This window comes from Vulpes lagopus, chromosome 4, assembly GCF_018345385.1.
Source record: "Vulpes lagopus strain Blue_001 chromosome 4, ASM1834538v1, whole genome shotgun sequence".
Lineage (NCBI taxonomy): Eukaryota > Metazoa > Chordata > Mammalia > Carnivora > Canidae > Vulpes > Vulpes lagopus.
Genome location: NC_054827.1, coordinates 39,786,376 through 39,810,135, shown reverse-complemented (window position 1 = coordinate 39,810,135; position 23,760 = coordinate 39,786,376). Strand labels below are relative to the sequence as shown.

Sequence of the window (23,760 nt, the reverse complement as noted above, 5' to 3'; positions counted from 1 at the left end):
ATTTTTAATTTGCAAAGCTTTTTTAAATGAAGAAGAGTCATTTTCATTTTACTTTTGCCGTCTTTGAAACCCTTGTTTTTACATTGTTGCATGTATCGTTTGTAAATTGCTGAGTACTTTGAGTGACAAGATGAAGTATAAATAAAATGTTTCAGTATTTTCATTTTTCACTAAACGATCTCTTACAGATTTTATTTTTTTGATCTTTTCAGAAATTGATTAACAAAGGTGGAGGATAAGGTCATTAGTGTAATGCAAGTTGCATATAAATTATTTTTAAATATCTTCATTTTTAACCATTCAGAAAGAGAAGTTATGAGTTACTGTGGCTGGAGCACTGGCAGAAAGTCATCGCTGCTGAGAATATAACTGTGGGGTAGAAAAAAAGAAAAGAAAAAGGGTGCTTGACTTGCCATGAAATTTCTGCAGCAAACACATCTAGTCAGCTAAAATCGCTCATTAAAGGAGTGAGAGCAGAAGAAGTGCATTTTCCAAATTGAATGCTGGATTTACAGTCCGTTTAATACCCGTGACCCCTCGCACACTAATGTGCAGCTCGAGTCATCAGCTGTCCCTTCAGGTCTTTTATCACTGCTTTTGTCAAGCTATCTATTTAATTGAAAGAAGTTAATTGAATGAAAATGATCAACTAAGCTTGTATTAATATTGCTAATGGAACTTTCTTCTTGGCCATGTTTGGAGAAAGATGTCAAGCTAGACTTTAGGAAAGGCCCATTAATGCTTGCACTTAACCTGATGGGCTAATTAAGGACTGCTTATTCATCCTACGAGTGCACGATAGTCTCTATCCAGCCCATTCTGCCTGATTTTACAACACATTTCACTTATGAGCATGAGCATTAGTAGCAGTGAGAGTAACTGATAATGTTTTGATTGCACTGAACACAGTACTAATGCATCATTGAATTTATAATTTGTGCAGATTGATGTAATATATGTTTGCACAATTTATTTTAATTACCTATCTCTATATTCCCAAGTAAACTTTAAAGGTCACATGTTGAACTCTTAATATATCCTCCATTCTTAAAGATTGACAATTTTGCAACTTCTCTAAGTTAAAAATAAGCTGTCCGACCCATTTTAAACTTACAGTTCTTAGGTAAACTTTGCTGGATATGTATATTATGGTAGCATATGTGTTTTTCCTCAAGTATTTAATTAAACTCTGGGATCTTTGTTAATAAAGCTTTCCATTATATTAGGATATCAGGTTTTGTGTACAGTATCAGATAATCTCATTATTTTATAGCACCTATTGAGAATTTCATAATTTTCATATGACAGGCTTATCTTTAGGACCTAGAAATCTCAGGATTTAATAATGCTATAGAAGACATTTTCCCCTGGCCCTATTTTATTTTGTTTAAGCATTAAATGAAAATTTCATAGTGAATTTTTTTTTATGCCTCAAAAATGACTCATTACCACTTGATTGAGTGAAGGTGAAGGTCCACTTTTTTGGTATGGGATTGTTTTAGATTTGAAATTCAGGTGTTACAAAGACCTTCTGAGTTTAGGACAGAATTGTTTTAAGATAGTTTTTTGAACAAGATTCCTGTTCTTTGGAGGGTAAAAAAAAAAACCCAAACTTTCTCATACTATCTGCTAGTAAGCTGGGCCCAAAAGGTAATGAAAAATCAAGGCACATAGTCTTTGAGTTGTAGAGAAAGGTTCAGCTGCTACTAGTTTTTCTTTTAAGAAAAAATTATCCTTAATATGAGATAAAGAATCCCCCTCAGTGGTTAGTGTGTCCCAGGCAGTAATCTAAGGGCTTTACATATACTGATTCATTGAACACAATAATTCTACCAGGAAAATGCTATTATTACTCTCATTTTACAGATGAGCTCACATAGCCAGTAGGGGTAGAACCAGCACTTAAACTCAGCTGCTAATCGGCATCGCCCTCTGGAAAGTACTAGCACAGAATGTTAGCATTTTTCATAATTTTAGTGCCAAATTTAAGTTGAAGAGTTCAAGGTAGAATCAACCGAAGAAGGTAACAGCATTTTGCCAGTGATTTCCTGCCTTCCACTGATTTTGACAGAATTGCAAATGATGAGACCTGACTCCTTCAACCACCAACCATTTTCATTTTTCAGTCTTATGATGGTCCTTTCAAACTAATATCTGTGAGAAGCTCTGTTGGCTGGTCACAGAACATAGAATTTTAAGTGGAGAGAGTCATCTTTCTTTGTCACTATAAGAATTGAGGTCAGTTGCTAAGCCCTGCATTGACACTGCTAAAACAGTTTATGCATTTATCAAATTTATAAACTCCTCTTGAAGTGTAATTTATAGCTATAATTACTTTAGCCCTATGAGGAGATAGGAAGTCCTGTTTGGTATCCCTTTGTGTGCAGCTATCAGCCAAAGTCGGAGTCACCTGCAAGGAAGAAAGTCTCTGGGAAGAGGAAAGACCTTCTTCATGCCTTTCTCATCTACACACATCTGTATGAGAGAGAGAGGTCTGTGTTACGAGGGATGTTTGCTTTCTTAGTGGCTGATTTCATTTTTCAGTTTCAGAAAGAATTTTTTTTAAGTGAAAATTAAAACAGCAGCAATACCTAACATGACCCTCAAGTGCCACCATTAATTATCCACGTTAAACAAAAACAATATGCCCTTTGTTCTTATAGAGCTGTGTAGTGTCCTTTTCCACCTTCAAAGGTGTTTTTTGTTTTGTTTCTGACTGCCAAATAAAATGGGTACTCTAAGAAATAATTTTGTAGTGTTTTAAACATCCTGGAGGATATTGTTGTCTTTAAAAATACAGCAGTTTTCGTAAGTAGTAAGTCAGGGTTTTATAAATCTGGGTTAACCTCTTGACGTTGGTAGTCTGTTTGAGACACTGATGACTGATGCGGATTCAGGCTCTGCTACTGCCAGTTACTTGAATACCCAGTCCTTATCCCAGGCATATTGACTCCAGGGACCCCTTGCTGGGGTGTTATGAATGGTGTTAGACTGGGCCCTTGCTCGCTCAACGTTTTTATGTAGTAAAAAAGATGAACATTCAGCTAACCATGTTGTGATAAACGAGATCAGTACCATTAGAGCACACAGGATGGAAAAACAACTGCTGAGGTCACTCAGAACTTTGGTTCGCTCTAGGAAAATAGTAATTCTGGTCTACGAGATGATGTCCTTGGAGCTGGTGCTTTACCAGTGTTTCTCATATATTTCTCATTTTTCATTTCTATATAGTCTTCATTATGAAATCAATTTTTTTTTTTTATTTATGATAGGCACACAGTGAGAGAGAGAGAGGCAGAGACACAGGCAGAGGGAGAAGCAGACTCCATGCACCGGGAGCCCGATGTGGGATTCGATCCCGGGTCTCCAGGATCGCGCCCTGGGCCAAAGGCAGGCGCCAAACCGCTGCGCCACCCAGGGATCCCTTCATTATGAAATCAAATGTGGCATCTGGCTGGCTCAGTTGTTTGAGTGTCTGCCTTGGGCTCAGGTCATGACCCCAGGTCCTTGGATTGAGCCCCACATCAGGCTCCCTACTCGAGGGGAGCTGCCTCTCCCTCTCCTCCCCACTTGTACTCTCACTATCTCTCTCAAATAAATAAAATTTAAAAAGAAATCAGAGTGTAAAAAATTATTGTATGATATATATTTACCACATTATACATTTACCACACTTAAGTACCCATAGATTATGTGTTATATCCTGTACTTTGTATTGAACTTTTTGAAGAATTACCTAAGATGTTTGATTTTACTTACCAGATTTTACATACAAGATTTGAAGTAAAAAATTATTATTTTATATTATAATTTAATCTTGCAGTTGCCTTTCACAATTTAGACTATATGAACTTTTTTTTGGGGGGGGGGTTACAACAGTTTACCTAAATGTCAAGAATCTCCATTCAAAGTGTCAGAATTTACCATCGATAGTCTTCAGCATCTAATGTACATATAATGCTAATTATATTTATATATATGATGTAGAATGTGTGATGCTTGAAAATATTTCTTTAAATCATTAGGATTTTGTGTGATCATCATAGCCAATGCACTAAGACACATAGGGTTCTGTGGAACGGTGTCTGTTAATTTGCCATTTTGACCTGGGATAACTGTCAAGGGGGTTTTTATGAGCTGTCTCTATGTTTCTAAGCAGTTACCTACTTGATCTTTTTAACGTTAGGGTTCAAGGAACCTGTTTACATGTGTCACCTCTTCTTAATTCAAATGGCAAATAATAGAACATGTATAATAACAGTTGTGTGCATTTCTGAATGTTTACTTAAATAATTTTTTGAGTTATGGACGGTTTAGATCTAGCATGGAAAAACACGATATAGGGGACAAGAGTTAAACACACCAAATAAATGTAATATGTTATATTTATAACTATTGAAGTCTGCTAAACCTGTATATTGATCTGGGTATATCTAGTTAGTCCAGTGTTTGCTTGTTTACTATTTTATTGTACTTCGTAATTGCATATCAAGATCTCCTGGGGAACAGTTACAAACATGACAGACTACTTCACATAAATTGGATTAAATTCGCTGTTGGTGGGGCCTCTGCATGGGCATCCATTAACAGGAGATTTCAGTATGCAGGTAGGGGTGAAGAACCATAGGCCTCGCTGTACAAAGAGGTCACTCTGGACAGATATTTATAACCTTGGATCTTGGTTTACAAAATTGAGCTTATCTATGCTTTAGGTCCTATTTAAATCTAAAATTCCTTCAGTTTTGGAAGTCTTTTTTAGTAGGTATATCTGTGCCAGAAAATTTAATAAAATTAACTGAAAGAAAGACTGCCCTCTGATTTCAACACTGGCTCTCTGTTGATCCAGTTCAAAATTGTGACCCCAGTTTCTCTTCCCTTTCACAATCTTTAGTCAGTTTCTTTTTTTTTTTTTTTTTAATTTTTTTTATTATTTATTTATGATAGTCACAGAGAGAGAGAGAGAGGCAGAGACACAGGCAGAGGAAGAAGCAGGCTCCATGCACCGGGAGCCCGACGTGGGATTCGATCCCGGGTCTCCAGGATCGCGCCCTGGGCCAAAGGCAGGCGCCAAACCGCTGCGCCACCCAGGGATCCCAGTCAGTTTCTATAATTGTAGTGGTTACCTCCATATATGTTCCAAGTATTTGTATAGCAGCTGAGAGTATGTGATCCTAAAAATGGGTACAGGGAAATCGTACAGATGTTCTGTGCAATATTTTGGATATATTTACATTTTTAAAAACAGTATTTAAAATATAGTTATACTTAAAAAAAGTTCTATATTTATCTGAAATTAAAATTTAATTAAGTATCCGTTATTTTTCTCTGGTAATCCTGTCCAAGACTCATCTTCAAGGTTGGCTTGCTATCAACTCTAACTTATTAGGCCTGCTTTTTCACAGTGACTCCTGTCTGGACATCTTGTCCTTGACACACCTCCTGAGGCTCCTGTCACTTTGTGTCTCCCACTTTCTCCTTCTCTCTCTCTTTGCTTTTTTTTCTTTTAAAAGAGGGTCACTGATACCAGGACATTTATAAGTGATGTAAGATTACTTCTTTTTTTATACTTTTAAATAAGAAAAGGGGTGCCCTGTATTGAAACTTTTTAATGTTCAATTTAACAGTAATTTATTATTTTAAAGATTTTATTTATTTGAGAGAGAGAGAGCATGAGAGAGAGAGATCACAAGCAAGAGGGAGGGATAGAGGGTGAAGCAGACTCCCTGCTAAGTAGGGAGCCTAACATAGGGATCATGACCTGAGCCAAAGGCAGACACTTCACCGACTGAGCCACCTAAATGGCCTAATTTCACAGTAATTTAAAAGAAGAAAGTAAGTTATGCCATTAATTGCTTCATAGGTAGTTTAATATTTGTGACCTGAAGAAAATAAACGACCTCATGACCATAGATTAAAAAGAGATGACTACGGAGTTAGGCAGCCCTGGCCCTGCCCCTTGGCAAGCCTTCGAGTAAGTCTCTTACTCTCAATAAAGGTAAGTTTCCTCCACTGTGCCATGGGGAAGGTAAATACATGAGGATGTCAGCATCTGGTGGGATGACATACATAAGCCGTAAGTGTATATATATAAATATTTGTCAGCATGTTTTTTGTTAATAGTTGTGGTATATTATGTGTAAATTTCAGCCTGGTATGTATTCAATCTGAATTTATTTAAAATACTAATATAGCTGGTTATGAAAATGGAAAGCTAAGATGTAGTATTCTTCATACAGAAAGATTGTGCTGTGTCTCTGCTGTTGGAAGAGTGTATGTTTATGTGGTATGCTCCGTACACACTGACCTGACTTGTTCCAGACAAGATCCCACATGTAACATAACTCATTGGCATCTGGTCTTCTCTTTTGAAGAGCAAAACTGAGAGACTTCTAAAATTTAAGTGCATTAGTTTAATGACCATACTTTGTTATGACCATGAAATTAACCAGCTAGAACCCCAGACTAGGCTGTTCTTAGTCTACCTCACCTATACTTGAAATGATCATAAAACCATTGCATGTGTTATAACTTAACCCCTGAGCAAGCACAACAGGAGTCGGGGTAACTAAGTTCGAGGTCATTCTGACTAACCTAGGCTGGGTTCTGCTGATTCATAGAGGATACACTGTAGAGTTATGATAGGTAGTGTTAGGAAGGGTAGGGTTAGGATAGGCTTCAAAATACTACCAGGTAGGTGTCACAGCTACATTGGTAAGAAGCATCCATCAGTCAGAAAGCTGTATTCTACATCTTGAGACGTTTGTACTAATTGTCTCCATGGCCAAATTTCTACCATATTTGTCCTCGGTCAATGGGCACTGCATCTTCTTGGTGTGTCTGCATTATAGTGATCTGAGGTGGCAACCAAGGGCCATTTCTCACCCATTTTTATTGGACACAGAATTTTTGGGATCCCTGAATGCCAGGATTTGCATGTCACAAGAGAAGCATTTGTATTTCTATTGTATATAGATGCTGAATTGTGAAATTTTAAAGGGAAATCTCTATTAACAGTTGAAATGATGCAATTGTTTGACTTGTGGGTATATTTTAAAATTTATCACGTGATCCTAATATTATTCTTTACCCAAGTCATTATCTTATCCTAATTCCTTATCCAGATTATACTTTATTTAGAGGCAATGTGTATAGAGGCCTGGCTGACTTTTTTAGGAAACATCATTGTAGTCATACTTTTACAAAGGAGTGTGATCAAATCCTGTTGGTAAAGGTTAAAGACTTTGGATTTAACAATTTGCGTTGGTTTATCTTCATTTATTACAAAGTACATTTGTATTTAATATAAAGTGTCAGGCCTTTTTTATTTTTAATTCTAGCTTTTAAAGATTTTATTTATTTTGAGAGTGAGCATATGCATGGGGGGGCGGGGTGTGGGAGGGACAGAGGGAGAGAGTGAATCACAAGCAGAATCCACACTGAATGTGGAGCCCAGTGTGGAGCTCTTTCTCCTGACCCTGAGATCGTAACCTGAGCTGAAATCAGGAGTCAGAGTGCTCAACCAAGTGAGCCACACCCAGGCACCCCATCATCAGGTCTTTTTAAATAGGCAATGCCATGAGTTCTCTTTAGTCATATATTTTAAAATTTACAATTAGTTAACTGATCCCAAGTCAGTTTCAAATGCCTGCTAGGTTTCCAGGTAGTTAGTTGGGAGTTTCTTCTTTAGGGAGCTTCCTGCATAGCCCGGGGCGGGGGGCGGGCACTGATGCTCATTGTCAAAGCAGGAATGAACGATTCGGCTTGCTGGTATGCAGAAGTTAGACTGAGTTTGTGCAAAATTATGATGAGAAGTAGGCCTGACTTCAGACACTTACATAAGGGAAATACTGCAGTTGTTTTTCTTTTCTTGATGGATGTCAGAGATCCATCCAGGACATTTGATAGTGTGTCTTTTCAGAAAAATATGAAATGCTATTACTGTAGGAAAAACTTTACAAAATTGCTATCCTTGGAGATTTCTGACACTATAGCTCAAACAAGCTAATACATTTCCAAATTTGTATTTCAGAACTTAATTACTACTTCGTGTCTGCCTTTAACATATTCCTGTAAATTTTTCTCCTTTCGTTGGCACATAACTGCTTTGTACATAAAATTCATTCTTATGCTCACAGGATAAGGTACTTCTCTGTGGCCTTCAGCAGTAGCCTAGGGCAGGCCAGGCGGAGGTGGGGGATGGGGCTGGTGTGCCAGGTCCTGGGGCTATTGGTTGGCACTTTGCTGCCTTTGCACCATGGTGGTCACTGAGCTTGTTTATGAGACTTAGCCCTCTGTTTCCTCTGCAGGTGATTACCAATCTAGTGAAAATGCTCAAGTCCAGAGACACAAGGAGAAATTTTTGTCCTCCAAATCACTGGCTGTCAGAACAAGAAGATATTAAAGCAGATAAGGTTTACTGACAGATCTTTCTAATATTTTTTGTTAAATGTATTTTTTCAGCTTTTGTCTTTCTGGAGAGAATGATAAATCCTTTTAAATTGTTTCATTTCTTTTTATGTAACTAAATATTAACAGTAAGCTTTTTTTATTATTCTTAGGTCATCAAATATATAGCAGTATCATTGACTTCAACATACATCCTGAATTTATTGTTAAACCTAATTTTCAAAAAAGAAAACCTAATTTTCTCCTTTAACCACAAATTATGTTGGAGCTTAGTGGTTCTTTGTTGTGATTGCAAGAGATTTTACTTTTATTGTTGTTATAATTATCAATCTGTATTTAGCACTTGAGGGAGATAGAGCAAGTCGTTGATTTTCTAAAGGAACAGAGACAAATTTGAATATTATTAAGATATAGATCTAAAGTAGATTCAATATAAATATTTTTAGAAATTTAAAGAACAAAGGTCATAAATTATTTTCATTCTTGTCAGAAAAAGTCATGATTGTATCCATTTCAAAATCTTGGGGCTGAGGGCAGAGAGTGGAGTGTATAGAAGAAGGGAGAGCATAGAAACATTAAAGAAAAGAAAGTAGAGGTGTTTCGCAACGGTTTCAGATACTATGTCTGCACGAATCTTGAAGCACTTGGCTTCTAGCCATGCCCACTGGTCAGACTGAGAAGCCATGACAGATCATATAGCCATGGCCACCTCCAGGGCCCAGGGTGGGGCCTCTGAACAACACTCACCACCAAAAGGAAACAGCCTTTGGTGTGATGGAACAGCATGGCTCCAATTCTCTAGACTAAGTGCAGGGGACTGAATGTGAAAGAGGCTTCAGTCTGCACGCTCATAAATACATGAGAAAGAACTTGAGTGGCTACCTTGTGGGCTGCAGAGGAACCACCTCCTTATTCGAGTACTGTTTGGAAAAAAGAAGTAACCGCATACAGAGCATGCCTCCTTCGTGAACTTTAGTATCTCAGCCTAAGCAAGCGGTGATGTGAGCGCCTTCTCGGTGTAGAAGTAGCTAAGGATGCATGAAAAAGGCGTTTCTGACCTGGGGTCACACAGCGTACAGGCTCTTATGAGTACACAGTGTGGACAGTGCCCCTTAGGGTGCAGGCCCCATGGTGACCTGCTGAGACCGGACTGGAGACCCTGGCACGTGGGGGTCCAGTGCCGGAATATCTATCACCGTGCTGTGGGAAAAATGCCAGCTGAACCAAACTGCCTGCTGTCAGGAATAATTGATTCCTGCATTGGCACAAGTTCTCAATCCCCTCACTGACCTGTAGCAGCCAGTACACAGGCCTGCAGCAACCAGACATGTCCCTGTTGAGAGAACATGCTGCCTAGGAAGTTTTCTGGCCAAAAATCAAACCTGGATGTGATGAAACCTCTGGATGGAATTGCAGATTTATAGGGAAATGGAGGGCCTGGTAGCCCACAATGACCCTGAGGGGATGCAGCCAGCAAAATCCAGGTGGTGGAACCATAGCTGGCCAGCTGGGCAGGGCCACAGCCAAGGCTGAGGGAGCAGGCAAAGCCACAGAGCATAACAGAATGTCCACAACCCCAGCCTTACTGGGGTGCTGATGCAGACATTATATTTTCAGAATTATGAGACACTGAATAGTAATAAGAAATTGTTAATTCTTTAAGTGTGATGTGTTTTCATTTATAAGGTAACCACATTATGACAATTTACTATATGCAGGTATTACACAGCATTAAACAGAACAAGTAGAGATTTCCTTGGGATATAGAGAACAGTTACCCTATACAAGTGTAAATGTGCAGCCGGCCGAGGAGAGGGCGCATTTAAAGGTAGCCTGAAAAGAACATGAGGTCAAAGACCAGGACCTGGTGCTAAGTGCATGGACAACATTGGTATAGTTCACATGTGGCAAGTGAAAGTTTGTACCACAACACAGGGATGTACTAAGCCAGGATTGCTGGCCCCACAGGTCACCCAGCTCTACGTCCCGGCTTCCAGACACGTGTGGAGGTTCCGGCGGATGGGGAGAATTGGCCCCCTGCAGTCGAGCCTGGACGGTGAGTTCTCTGGGGAGTGTGTTTCTCCTTCCATCCAGCCTCACGGGCTATCATTACATATGGAGAAGTCCACTGTTTGGTGTACTTTTCTGTGATTTTTCAAAACTTTTTTTTAGTGGGGAAGGGGCAAAGGGAGAGAGCATCTCCAGCAGACTCCACTCGGAGCATGTAGCCTGACATGGGGCTTGATTCCACGACACTGAGGCCACGACCTGCGCTGAAATCAAGAGTTAGACATTCAACCGACTGTACCACCCAGGTGCCTATAGTGGTCTGTGATTTTTGATAAACATCTGCCACCATGATCAACCATATAGAAAAAGTTCATCGCTCCAAAAATTATCTCATCATCCTTTATAGGTAGCTGCTTTCCCCATCTCCTGGCAACCACTGATTTGGTTTTTGTCCTGATAATTTTTCCTTTTCCAGAATGTCTTCAAATGGAGCTGTATAGTATGAGTCTGGAAAGGAGAAATCCAGACATATACTGCTGACACACGGCAGGTTTGGTTCCAGACCAGTGCAATAAAATGAATGTCCCAAAACAAGTCAGTTTTTGGTTTTCCAGTGCATATAAAAATTACGTGTGCCAAGGTGCCTAGTGACTCAGTTAAGCATCCAGCTCTTGATCTTAGCTCTGGTCTTGATTTTAGGGTTGTGGGTCCAGGTTCTGCACTGGGTGTGGAGCCTACTCAAAAAAAAAAAAAAAGAGGTAAGTGTGCAATAGCATTGCATCTAAGAAAACAATATACATACCTTCATTAAAAAGGCTTTGAGCTAAAAGATGCTGACTGACCATCCTCTAAGTTTTCAGTGACTGGTGATCACAGGTCACCATAACATATACAGGTTTGTTATAAGTTTGAAATATTGCAAGAATTACCAGAGTGTGACACAGAGACACAAAGTGAGCAAGTGCTGTTGGAACATGCTGGACATGCGGTCCCCACAGACCTTCGGTTAGTAAAACGCACAGCGTCTGCAAAATGCGATGAAGTGAGGTTCTCCTGGGCACAGAACTTAACAAAGGCTTTCCCATGTGTTGCAGTGGGTTTGGAGTCCCCGCCACTGTCTGTGTCTGAGGAACGACAACTCGCCATCCTGACAGAGCTGCCCTTTGTGGTTCCATTTGAGGAGCGAGTCAAGGTGTGCAATTTGGTCTCTTTATAGATTGACTTCATATGTGTTATGGTTACTTACATCGTTTCAGTGTTAGAGAATTGACACCAACGGAAAAATCTCTGAAAGTGCTTAGTGCCGAGCTGGTTACATAATTTGTATTTTTCTCATTAGATTGTAATAGTGGACAGTGATTTATAAAATCATAGTCCAATCAAATACCTCTGTATAGACTTGAAGGATATTTTTTCCTTAGTTGTAAGTGTAGTTGAAAAGGCCTGTCACACCATTGTCTTCTTACAATGAGAATATAAGGGCCTTTCGTCTAGTAAATTTTGCATTGTTTTTAAAATGCAAATTTTTGAAAGATATGCTTCTATACATTATGTTGAGGTTATTGATCATAAATACTACTTTATAAAACAGAGTTGGACAGGTACTTTAATTTTCTGCCTGGTGGTTTTTGACCAATGTACAAAACTGTTTACATTTATGTTTTGAGATTTAAAATATTTTGTTTGTATTCACCAACTTAGGAAATTTCTAAAAACTATTAGGCTCTATTCCTAAGTAATGGCATCGAGAAGGTAATTTTAGTCCTGCCCACCTTCTTTATAGGGTGAGCAAAAGAGTGAGTTTCTTTTAAAGCTACTGGTTTCTTCATTAAGACACATAGACTCGGGCACAGATGTAAGATGACATTACATGGTTCCTGAGCTCCCTCTACTGGACTTTTAGCATCCAGAAAAATTACTTGAATCTTTTAGGGAGATATTCTTACTATTAATCAATTTTCAGCTTTACAAAGCTCTTCTTTCTTTTTTTCTACCACTTTGCAAAAGAAAATACTGAAAATTTACTACAGCATGGGACTTTTAAAATTTGTTGTAAAATGGGAAAGGGGGGCAATATTACAAACACATAAGTATTACACATTTACTGATAAGGCATAAAGTCTATATTTGATACCTTGGCTTTTAAAATTTGTTTCACAATTTATGGAGATAGAAAAGTTAAGGTTTATTTAGCAGTTTTCCCTTGTGTTGCTTATGTTTGTAAGAAAAAAGTTTTAGATAACCTGACAACTTCCCCTGTTTATTAGATCTTTCAAAGGTTGATTTATGCAGATAAGCAAGAAGTTCAAGGAGATGGCCCATTCCTGGATGGAATTAATGTCACAATAAGAAGAAATTATATTTATGAAGATGCTTATGACAAACTTTCCCCAGAAAATGGTATATATAATTCTGTCTATATGTCTGCATGTGGCAGGGGGAGGCTGAAGGAGTATTTTAGAAGATGGTTATCATTAAAACATTAGTGTGCAGCATTTTGTTTGGCAATGACTTGTTAACAGTGAAATGTAGTATGTCAGATTTGGCAGATGTGTCAAATAACATTCCCAAGATCGACAATTATAATAGAAGCCTTTCAAATACTGTTTTTTTTTTTTTAAGGCAAGAAACTCCACCCACAAATGTCCGTCTACAATTTAGTTGACAACTTTAATTCTGAAAATATTGGTGGGCAGCCATTGACATTCTGTAGTACATATGATAATCTATTTACGTAAATATTATAGACTCTAAGCCATATTTAACAGAGCAGAATAAACCTCCCCACAGTGCAGACCTCTCTACAGACAGGCGTAGGCTTCGGTGACGGTACTAGTAGGTGAACGCAGGGGATCCACACTGACAGTGATTTGCATTGCATTTACAGCTCACCGACATATTCTGTCTAATGTGAATATTTGACATGCAGTGTTAAATGTGTAGTATTATAATTTATGTATTTAATAATTTTAGCTTCAGTATATGGTATCCATGACAGTGCATTGAATTGGGGCTCGATCAGCGCAGAGAATCAACAACAGAAGCTTGGCAAGATCTGGATCACAGTTTTGGTAGATGATGGGAGGGTGTCAGAAGTGAAGTAACAGTTGCCTCTTCTAGGGGAGCAAAACCTCAAGTAATTTTTTTTTCTTGGGGACCTGATTGTGTCACTCTGTGGGAATAACAGAGGATAGCTGGCAGCAGTCTCTGGCCACTTCTCTGTGCCAGGTTTTTTTGTTTTTTGTTTTTTTAAAGATTTATTTATTTATTCATTCAGAGAGTGAGAGAGAGAGGCAGAGACACAGGCAGAGGGAGAAGCAGGCTCCATGCAGGAAGCCCGATGTGGGACTCGATCCCGGGTCTCCAGGATCACACCCCAGGCTGCAGGCGGCACTAAACCGCTGCGCCACCGAGGCTGCCCCTGTGCCAGGTTTTGTGTGCAAGGGTTTGATGTTCACCTAATGTTGTCTTGTCATGTAATCTGTGCTGAAGCCCACTGAAGCCAGACACCACAGACTCACTCCTGACTCCTGGCTGTGAGCTCTCCACTGTACCAGCTTCCTCTTGCCTCGCATAGTATGTTTTTAAATTTTCTATATGAACAAGGCAAAAAATCTGGGACTCTGACTTCAAGAAGCCCAACATATTTTTTGGGGAAAAAAAAAAAGATCTCCCTCCTTGGGGATCCTGTCCCTGTAAATGAGCTCTCGTAGTTGTGTCTCCCACTTGGCCAGGGCTCCCTACTCTGTGGGATGGAGTCCTTATCCTTTGCTCCCCTGAAACAGCTGGTGCTCAGTAGATGTTGAATTTGCCACTGAACCCAGGGAAAACTCAGTAGACAGACAAAAGTGTTAAGTGTGCCATCGGTTCAGAAGTCTTGGGAACAGAATTGAGGTGTGGTTGATGCTGGAGGGTTTTGTAAAGCAGTAGGATTTAGAAGAGGGAAGACAGTGGTACAGGTGGGGGAGCAGTGATGGGCATACCAACTGTGCACAGGGCTGGTGCAGGCTCAGAATGCTGGGGTCAGAATGAGCTCCTTGGCCAAAGGATGCGAAGTGTGTTTATCAGCAGTTCTAAATTAACTTTAAAACTGTTTCATGTAGATGGTTTTTAAAGACCTTACTGTCCAGGGTAGCCCCGGTGGCTCAGCGGTTTAAGCACCGCCTTCAGTCCAGGGCGTGATCCTGCAGACCCGGGATCAGATCCCACATCGGGCTCCCTGCATGGAGTCTGCTTCTCCCTCTGCCTGTGTCTCTGCTTCTCTCTCTGTGTGTGTCTCTCATGAATAAATAAATAAAATCTTTTAAAAAAATGAAAAAAACAAAAATAAAGACCTTACTGTCCAATTATAACAAGCCCCAAATTTCCTTTTTTTTTTTTTTTTTTTAAGATTTCATTTATTTATTCACGAGAGACACGGAGAAAGAGGGGCAGAGACACAGGCAGAGGGAGAAGCAGGCTCCCTGTGGGGAGCCTGATGTGGGACTCGATCCCAGCACCTCAGGATCACACCCTGAGCTGAAGGCAGATGCTCAAATGCTGAGCCACCCAGGCATCCAAAACCTCAAATTTCCTAATGAATCCTTTAGGTTAAAGTTATTCAGAAATTGATCACGCCTTAACTCCCCAGGTGTGTGCTGATACTTGTGTTGAGTTTAAGGGACTTGGAAGAATCTTCTCCTAATACATAGGTTATAATGCTTTACATCCCTACAGATGTTCTCTAATTCAGGCCTTTTTTTTTTTTTTTTTAAATTTTATTTATTTATGATAGGCACACAGTGAGAGAGAGAGAAGCAGAGACATAGGCAGAGGGAGAAGCGGGCTCCATGCACCGGGAGCCCGACGTGGGATTCGATCCCGGGTCTCCAGGATCGCGCCCCGGGCCAAAGGCAGGCGCCAAACCGCTGCGCCACCCAGGGATCCCTAATTCAGGCCTTATTAACAATAGTTTTTTAAACCATATGTTAAAATTGTGATTTTGCTAGGGAAAGTAGTAAAATTAAATATCTCAGAATGTGTCACTTATTCATGGGAAATTGGTGTGAAGTGCTTTGTTGACTGATTATTTACACATAATCAGTTAATATGATTGCTCCATATGCCATCTCATCCTTACAGCACATCCCGCCTTTATGGATACTCATCCTCTCCTATTCATATCTTCTCAAGACAGTTTTCTTTCTTTTCTTCTCTTTCTTCTCTTTCTTTTCTTTCTTTCTTTCGTTTTACTTATTAAGTAATCTCCACACTCAGTGCAGGGCCTGAACTCACAACCCCGAAACTGAGCCAGCCAGGTGCCCCGTAGGCCAGTTTTCTAGAGTGTGGGTGTAAGCCCCATGGGTGGTTGAGCTGACTGCTGGAGCTCAGAGACATGAAGCCATTTCTTCTCTTATTGGATAGTCAAGCAGTGCTGGTCCCAACACCAGGCTACCATGTGTGCTCTATACCCTGCCCCACCCAAGCGTGCGAAGATGGAGAAATGATCACGGTTACTCTCTGGACGACTCTAGACTCTAGCTCTTTGTATCATCTGTTCTCTTGGCTAAGAATCCGCTAGATTCTTGGTTCAGAGCTGGCTCTGAACTGTACTCTAGTTGGTTCCTGAGACCTCTCTATGCTTTTGTGTGTTGGCTGGTTTTATTATGTTTTATTTAACGGGCAGAAGGTATTACGTTGTTTTCCTGAACAAGAAACTATTATAGGGTAAAATTCAGAGTAACATTTTACTTAGGTTTTAGGGGTTTTTTCCCCCCTCCACTAAAACCTTCATGTGTAAGTAGATATTTTAAATTTGTCGTTAGAAACAAATAATGAGGGGATCCCTGGGTGGCTCAGCGGTTTACCACCTGCCATCGGCCCAGGGCATGATCCTGGAGAGCCGGGATCGAGTCCCACATTGGGCTTCCTGCATCGAGCCTGCTTCTCCCCCTGCCTGTGTCTCTGCCTCTGTGTGTATGTGTGTGTCTCTAATAAATAAATAAAATCTTAAAAAAAAAACCACAGTAATGGCCAGATACCTCGCAGGCTAGATTTGACTCTGAAAACATTATTGTGGCTAATACATATTACTGTTTACAGAAATGAGCTTTGGGGAACACAGAATCTCAATTCTAGCCAACTTAGAGGGTGACTTCTGTGACTGGCCACTGAGTCTGCAGAAGCCAATGACACACCCCTGTTCCCCTTACTGCCGCTATAGCTATAGGGGAACGGGTGTGGTAAAAAGGTGGGCCCGGGCTGAGTGTTTGCCACTTAGAACATGTGTGCACTTAGAATTTTTACAGGATCTCCTACTAACTGCTGACCATCAGTTTGAGAAATAATTATATATGACAAACAAATGCTTATAGTCCTTCCTTGAAACTGGGTATTAAGAGGAATATGTTAAGGTGAGAAATACCCAACTATATTTTTGCATTCCATCTATAATTATCTGCTTAGATTTCTTTTGGCATTTTAGCCAGATCTTGAGAGTGAAGATATTTTATAATTCTGTTAATCAGAATAGATGCAAATAACATATTCATGGAGTCAGTAAAAAGCATTTTTTCATGTAACTATAGCTAAAATTTAAAAATAGAAGAGAATATGGTTTAGTATAAAAGCCTGTGCTTTGTTGCCAGTAGACCTATCTTTAAATTACAGCTCTTTAGAGTGGTAGCTATATGTCTTTAGATACATAGAGACATATAGCTACTTATATGTATATATATACTTATATGTATATGTATATGTATATGTATACTTAACATGTATACTTGGTTTTGTCACTGCAGAATGAAGATAATTCTTTTTTTTTCAAGTTTTTATTTAAATTCTAGTTTGTTAACATACAGTGTAATAATGGTTTCAGGAGTAGAATTTAGTGATTCATCACTTCCATACAATGTTTAGTGCTCATCACAACAAGTGCCCTGTTTAATCCTCCTCACCCAGTGGCCTATCCAGAATGGGGATTGTTCTTAACCCAGAAGGTTGTTAAAGGACTTGAAGTAAAGTGTGTGAAATCCTAGTGTAAATTCTAGCTAGTGGTAAATAATCAGTGGTCGTTATTCTTTACAAAGTATGAGAGCGAGCTGTAACCAGATGGTTTATTTGCCTTATTCCTATGGGAAATGCAGGCATTAACGTGGCACTTGCCTGGCACAGCGTTTGTCCCTGCTGGCAGGACAGGGGTGGCCCTTCCCTGTGCCAGCCCAGTGAAAGATGATGTCTGTACTGCTGTTCACAATGGTGTAGATCTCAGTCCATACAATAAATCATCCTGGCCCTGTTTGAACCATATTACAGAATATGCACAGCCAGGTTCTGTCTTCAGAAGTACTGACACTGTCCCGCCACAGTGTTGGAGGCTCTAGCAAGCATGTGTTCTGCTGAGCCTTTCTGGAGTGTTTTCTCCAGGTCCCCATCCCTTGGGATACTTGGGGTGGCCACATACGAAGCCTGAACGATGTCAGCCACTTGTTAAAGCCCGGGAACTCTGGCACCACATGCATACCCTGCTCCTTAGCACACTCACTTGGCAGCCCACCACCTCTGCCCTCCCCACTTGCTTAGATGCAGAGCACCCAAGACACAGGTGGGGAAAGGTGAAGGATGTGCCAGTTGCTTTCTCAAACCTGCACCTTGATTAAGCCTTTCCAATGAAGACCACCTGGTTTGGACTTTTGGCAGAATCGCTTTCTTTGGCCTTTGTTTGGTAGCTGTGTACCATCGTAAGTGAGTCCAGGGATGTTTCCCTGCTGATAGCAGAACTGTCCTCTTGAGGACCTGGGTGGGAATTACTCTAAGATATCAGGCATAATTAAGCAACTTCAGAATTTAAAAAGATTTTCATCTTTGTGGCACACTTTTTTTTTTTTTTAATTTTATTTATTCACGAGAGAGAGAGAGAGGCAGAGACACAGGCAGAGGGAGAAGCAGGCTCCATGCAGGGAGCCTGACGTGGAACTCAGTCCCAGGGCTTCAGGATCCCGACCTGAGCCAAAGGCATACGCTCAACCGCTGAGCCACCCAGGTGTCCCTTTGTGGCACACTCTTAACCCAAAAGACTTTCACCCTTTCAGCCAGATACTGCTTTTAAATGATAAGGTAGACTCTAGGTCCTGACTCTCCTACATTGTTCACCTCTTTCAAACACTGTACTGTTAATTGCACTGACATCTTCTTTATTCATTTATGTTTTCTGACTTTCCTGGTAGCAGTTTCTATTCCTCTAGTGCTCTTATGTACTTAATTCCCTCCCTCCTCTCCTACCTAGTATTAGAGTGTCATATCCTTTAGAATATTTTATACTTTATTTTCTTTATTTTCTCCTGAGCACTCTGTTTCCCCTCACCTCTGTGTGTGATCCATTAACTTCTTTCTCTTTCTCCTCTTGGCTTTGGGGAAAATATGCGTCCATCTGTCTCATTTTCTATTATTAATCTCAATTGATTTTTTTGAGTCTTACATTAATATATCTCTAATATTCTTGCTCCCCTTCCCAAAACTTCCTGTAATACCAGCTTATTTTATTGCTTTCTTTTAAAATCTTTTCTCCTCCGCACCCCACCCCCCCCCCGCCCCCGTTACCCTTGTTTTAACAGAGCCTGATTTGAAAAAGCGGATCCGTGTGCACTTACTCAATGCCCATGGCCTGGATGAAGCTGGCATTGACGGTGGTGGCATTTTCAGAGAGTTTCTGAATGAGCTGCTCAAGTCAGGATTTAACCCCAACCAGGGGTTCTTTAAGACCACGAATGAAGGGCTTCTGTACCCCAGCCCAGCCGCTCAGATGCTCGTGGGGGATTCCTTTGCCAGACACTACTACTTCCTGGGCAGGATGCTTGGAAAGGTAAAGTAACTGTGTGTGAAAATGGATCTCAGACACAGGATGTTGAAGTTTTGCAATTCTATGTGGTTGCTGTCTGTTGAAAATCTTTCATCAAAATTGCTGAAGTAATTTTGGTAAACCCTGAACAGGATTCTTTCACATAATTAACATTTCACTGTTATACATTCCATACACAGTGGTCACTTACATAAATCATTTGTACAGTGTAGAAACCCCAGGGAACATAGGACATGAAGTCTGTCGGTAGCGATCTGTAGCCATCAGTGAGCACCCTGGAAATACTGCAGACCTCCCCGTTGTTCCTGTTGACCATGTTCATTCCTTTAATGTTCTGTAAACTTTTAAGATGCTACAAGGCAGGAGACTAGTTGTTTGGTATGGGTTAAGTTTATTATGTTATATGCACACTCTAGGAAAATGGCCCCTAAAAATGACATGATAGTATTGCTCTAGAAACCATTGTTACACACCCGCCGCTACACAAAGAGTTTACCCTCTACTGTCAAAGAAAGGAAAAAAGGAATGATGTAGCCTAATGGAAGCATCCTATTTAATGGTGAAACAGTGATAAAGCAGATCAGTCCTACCCTGTTGTAGCCCCTTCGGGTGGCTACAACAGAACACCACAGCCTTGGCAGCTTATAAATCACAGACATTTCTTTCTCACAGTTCTGGAGGCTGGACGTTCACCATCAGGGTGCCATGTGGCCTCACTTGGTAGGGGCACTTCTCCTGCTTCATTACCTCGGGCCATCTCTCTGGGTCCCTTTAATAAGGACATGGATCACATTCCTGAGAGCTCCATCCTCCTGACCTAATCACCTCCTAAAGGCCCACCTCCTAATGCCATCACCCTGGGGGATGAGGACTCAGTGTGTGAACTTCCTTGGAACACCAGCATAGCCTGTGGGTATGCCAAAGGCAGGGAGCAGCAGGGGTGGCTAATTCCCTGTGGGTCAAATGCAGTCCAAAAAAGCAATTTAGTTGTTTTTCTTTTAAATTGCTTACTAACATTTTTAAATGGGGAATATTTATATGCAGGGTTATATTTCTGGGTTACTTTGTTTTATTTTGTTTGCATCTTTGTACTTGAAACAAATTCCGCATCAACAGTTGCTAATCCTAACAGGATACAGCTGGCAAATATCCCAATAAAATCTATAATTGAGACTTAGGTCTAAACTGCTCTAAATGAGGTGGGAAATCATCTAGGCTACTTCCCCGGGAATGGAAAGTCGATTCTTGATTTTTTTTCTCTGAATGAATAATCCATTCCACTCATCATAACTTCACAATAGAGAAAGCCTGAAGTGTGTGGGGCAGCGCACAAGGATCTCCCAGGATTCAGACTTACTACCAAATAGTCACTCTAGTGACAAGTGACTCAGGCTTATCCCAAACCCACTGTGTAAATCAGAAGCTCGCTGGAGTACCCTGAGAGTCGAGGGTTAGAGAGAGCATGGTGCTCAGCACTCAGCAGCTCCCTGAAGGACATGGTACCTTCCTGTCCTCATCAACAGTGCCTTCATGGCTCTTCATGTGGGTTTCGGCCAGGCACCAGCCCCAGTTCAGAAGATATCTTCCTTGTTTTCATTATTGGGATGTATCTTGCCGCATAGAATAAAGATGCAACATATCTGAATCTGTAAAAGGACATAACATATCCAATAATAAAACTATTATTAAATAAAATTTATGTTACTCAGGAATCTTTGGTGTCTTATTATAGATAGGTAGATGTTTTCCATGGTATTTGGGAGAAATTTGTTAGGATTTTTGGATAGTCTGGGAATGCATTTTGATTTCCCCTATTTAAGACTGGAATTGGAATGCCTGATACTATTTACTGCCCAGTACATTTTGAGAGACAGATTGGATTTTCACACAAGAATCATAATCCCTGGGAATCCCTGGGTGGCGCAGCGGTTTGGCGCCTGCCTTTGGCCCAGGGCGCGATCCTGGAGACCCGGGATCGAATCCCACATCGGGCTCCGGGTGCATGGAGCCTGCTTCTCCCTCTGCCTGTGTCTCTGCCTCTCTCTCTATCTCTCTGTGACTATCATAAATAAATAAAAATTAAAAAAAAAAAAGAATCATAATCCCTACAGTTTCTGCAGGTCAAAGGTATGACTAGACGTGACACTCTAGAATCAAGGGTAGCAACAACTACAGCCTCTGTCCAAGTCCAGCCACCTATTTTTGTAGTCTTAAGAAAAAAAAAGGTTTTACTGGAAATCAGCCAGGCCTTGTTTACATTTTGTCTGTGGTTGCTTCCCCCACAACAGCAGTTGAACAAAGCCTAAATAAGGTGTATGCTCTTGGGGTCTTTCCAGGACATGTGCTGGCCCTGCTTAGGGCTAAGCCAGCAGACAGATCATAAAGAGCCAAGAGCCTTTGTGTTACATAATAGAAAGTTTGGTCTCGGGGATCCCTGGGTGGCTCAGCAGTTTAGCGCTTGCCTTCGGCCCAGGGAGTAATCCTGGAGTCCCAGGATCAAGCCCCACATCGGGCTCCCTGCGTGGAGCCTGCTTCTCTCTCTGCCTGTATCTCTCCCTCTCTCTCTCTCTCTCTCTCTGTCTCTCATGAATAAATAAAATCTTTAAAAAAAAAAAAAAAAAGTTTGGTCTCCATACTGTGGATCATGGAAAATCATTGTTTGGAGCAAATGGCTGAGACTTACTACATTTGTAAGGAGCCAGCATGGGGCAAATTGATTTTAGAGGGTAAGACTCAGGAGTTACAAGTTAAAGGTCTGGGACAGTGGCGTAGCTCCTCAGTGATACTGGCTGTGATCATAGCAGTATGATGCCATGAGCTCAGCAAGACTGAGAAGTGACTGCAAGATCAGCCCTCAAGTCTTGATTTCCCTCGTGCTTGTTCTTACAACCACTTTATTAAGAAATGACTCACATACCCTGTAGTTTGTCCTGTTTAAGTGTGCGATTCAGGGGCTGGCTCAGTCAGTGGAGCATGCAACCCTTGATCTTGGGGTCACGAGTTCAAGCCCCATGTTGGGCGTGGAGATCACTTGAATGAATGATTTTTTTTTAAGTGTGTGATTCAGTAGTTTCAGTAGATTCAGAGTTATGCAACCATCACCACCATCAGATTTAGAACATTCATCACCTGTGTCCTAACAGTTTTCGTTTCCCCCAGACTCTAGGCAAACCCTAATTTACGTTTAATCTCCATAGAGTGTCCTGTACTGGACATTTCATGTAATTTTACCACACGTGTGTGGCCTTCAGTGAATGGCTTCCTTCACCTGGCATCATGTGTTCAAGGTTCATCAGGGGTGTAGCCTGTGTCAACATGTCAGTCCTGGCATTGCGAAGTCCTAGTCCCTTCTGTAACAACCACAGTCGTCCATCCATCAGGTGAAGTGCTTGTGGTTGTCCTTGGTGATGTTTTCAGCAGAGTGGTATGATAAAAATGAGTTTTCTATGGTGTGACGAAGAGGAAATGGAAGGTATAAAAGCAGAAAAGAGTGTCAGTGCCTTTTCAGAAGGCTGAAGGGAAGGAGAAAGAGAATCCCTGAAGAAAGAACAAGTTCCAGAAAAGCATGAGCAGGTTGATTTTTCAAAAATAGGGCAGCTTTGTGCAGGTAAAATATCAATGATAAAGAACCACATGAGAGGGATGGTTTAGCATGCTGGGAAAGACAGCAAGGGACTGAGACCCAGCTATGCACCAGGAGAACTTGCGTGGTGTATTGTCATCTAGCTGGGGCCGGGCTGGTTCAGGGAATCAAATTTTTTTTTTAATTTTTTTTTAAATTTATTTATGATAGTCATACACAGAGAGAGAGAGAGGCAGAGACACAGGCAGAGGGAGAGGCAGGCTCCATGCACCAGGAGCCCGACGTGGGATTCAATCCCGGGTCTCCAGGATCGCGCCCTGGGCCAAAGGCAAGCGCCAAACCGCTATCCCCGGAATCCCGGGGGAATCAAATTTATGATGTAATTCTCATCAATTTGGATGTAAGCAGCCACTTGTGGTTGGTAGCTGTGGTGTTGAGCAGCTCTGGAGCATAGATAAAGGTAGTGGCTTCAGGTGTCATGAGCAAGAAAGGTGGGCCAGGGGGATTTCGTGTAGCCTGGGTGAGTAAGGAAGGTCAAAAGGTGGGCTGTCACTGGCACAGGTGCCCAACTGATAGAAGGATGAAGAGCCAGAGAGACTTCAGGGTGTGGCCACGTGGGGAGGAAGATCAAAGAAGAGGGGTTTTAGAAGGGAAGAAAGTGTATCGCGTGCATTAACAGCCTTTTCCTCTAGCCCACCTCACCAGCCCCAGGCCATCACTAATCTGTTTCTGTGGATTTGTCTGTTCTGGGCATTTATAGAATAGAGTCCTACAATAGCATATATTGCCTTTTGTGACTGGGTTCTTTGACTTAGCAGAATGTCTTCAGTGTTCCTCAATATTGTGGAATGTGTCAGAGCTTCTTTTATAGCTGAATAGTATTCCATTGTGTGGATATGGGACGTTTTGTTTATGCATTCATCCA

At 41.0% G+C, this 23,760-nt stretch overlaps 1 protein-coding gene across 1 annotated transcript in view; it reads left to right on the top strand.

The window, feature by feature from the left end:
• UBE3C (ubiquitin protein ligase E3C) overlaps positions 1–23,760 on the top strand; it is a 127,158-nt gene that overhangs the window by 59,200 nt on the left and 44,198 nt on the right. The window contains exons 14-18 of the mRNA XM_041751576.1: positions 8,307–8,411; positions 10,375–10,462; positions 11,511–11,608; positions 12,684–12,816; positions 19,008–19,255. Of these exons, the coding sequence (XP_041607510.1) occupies positions 8,307–8,411; positions 10,375–10,462; positions 11,511–11,608; positions 12,684–12,816; positions 19,008–19,255 (672 nt within the window). The remainder of the gene's footprint in view (positions 1–8,306; positions 8,412–10,374; positions 10,463–11,510; positions 11,609–12,683; positions 12,817–19,007; positions 19,256–23,760) is intronic.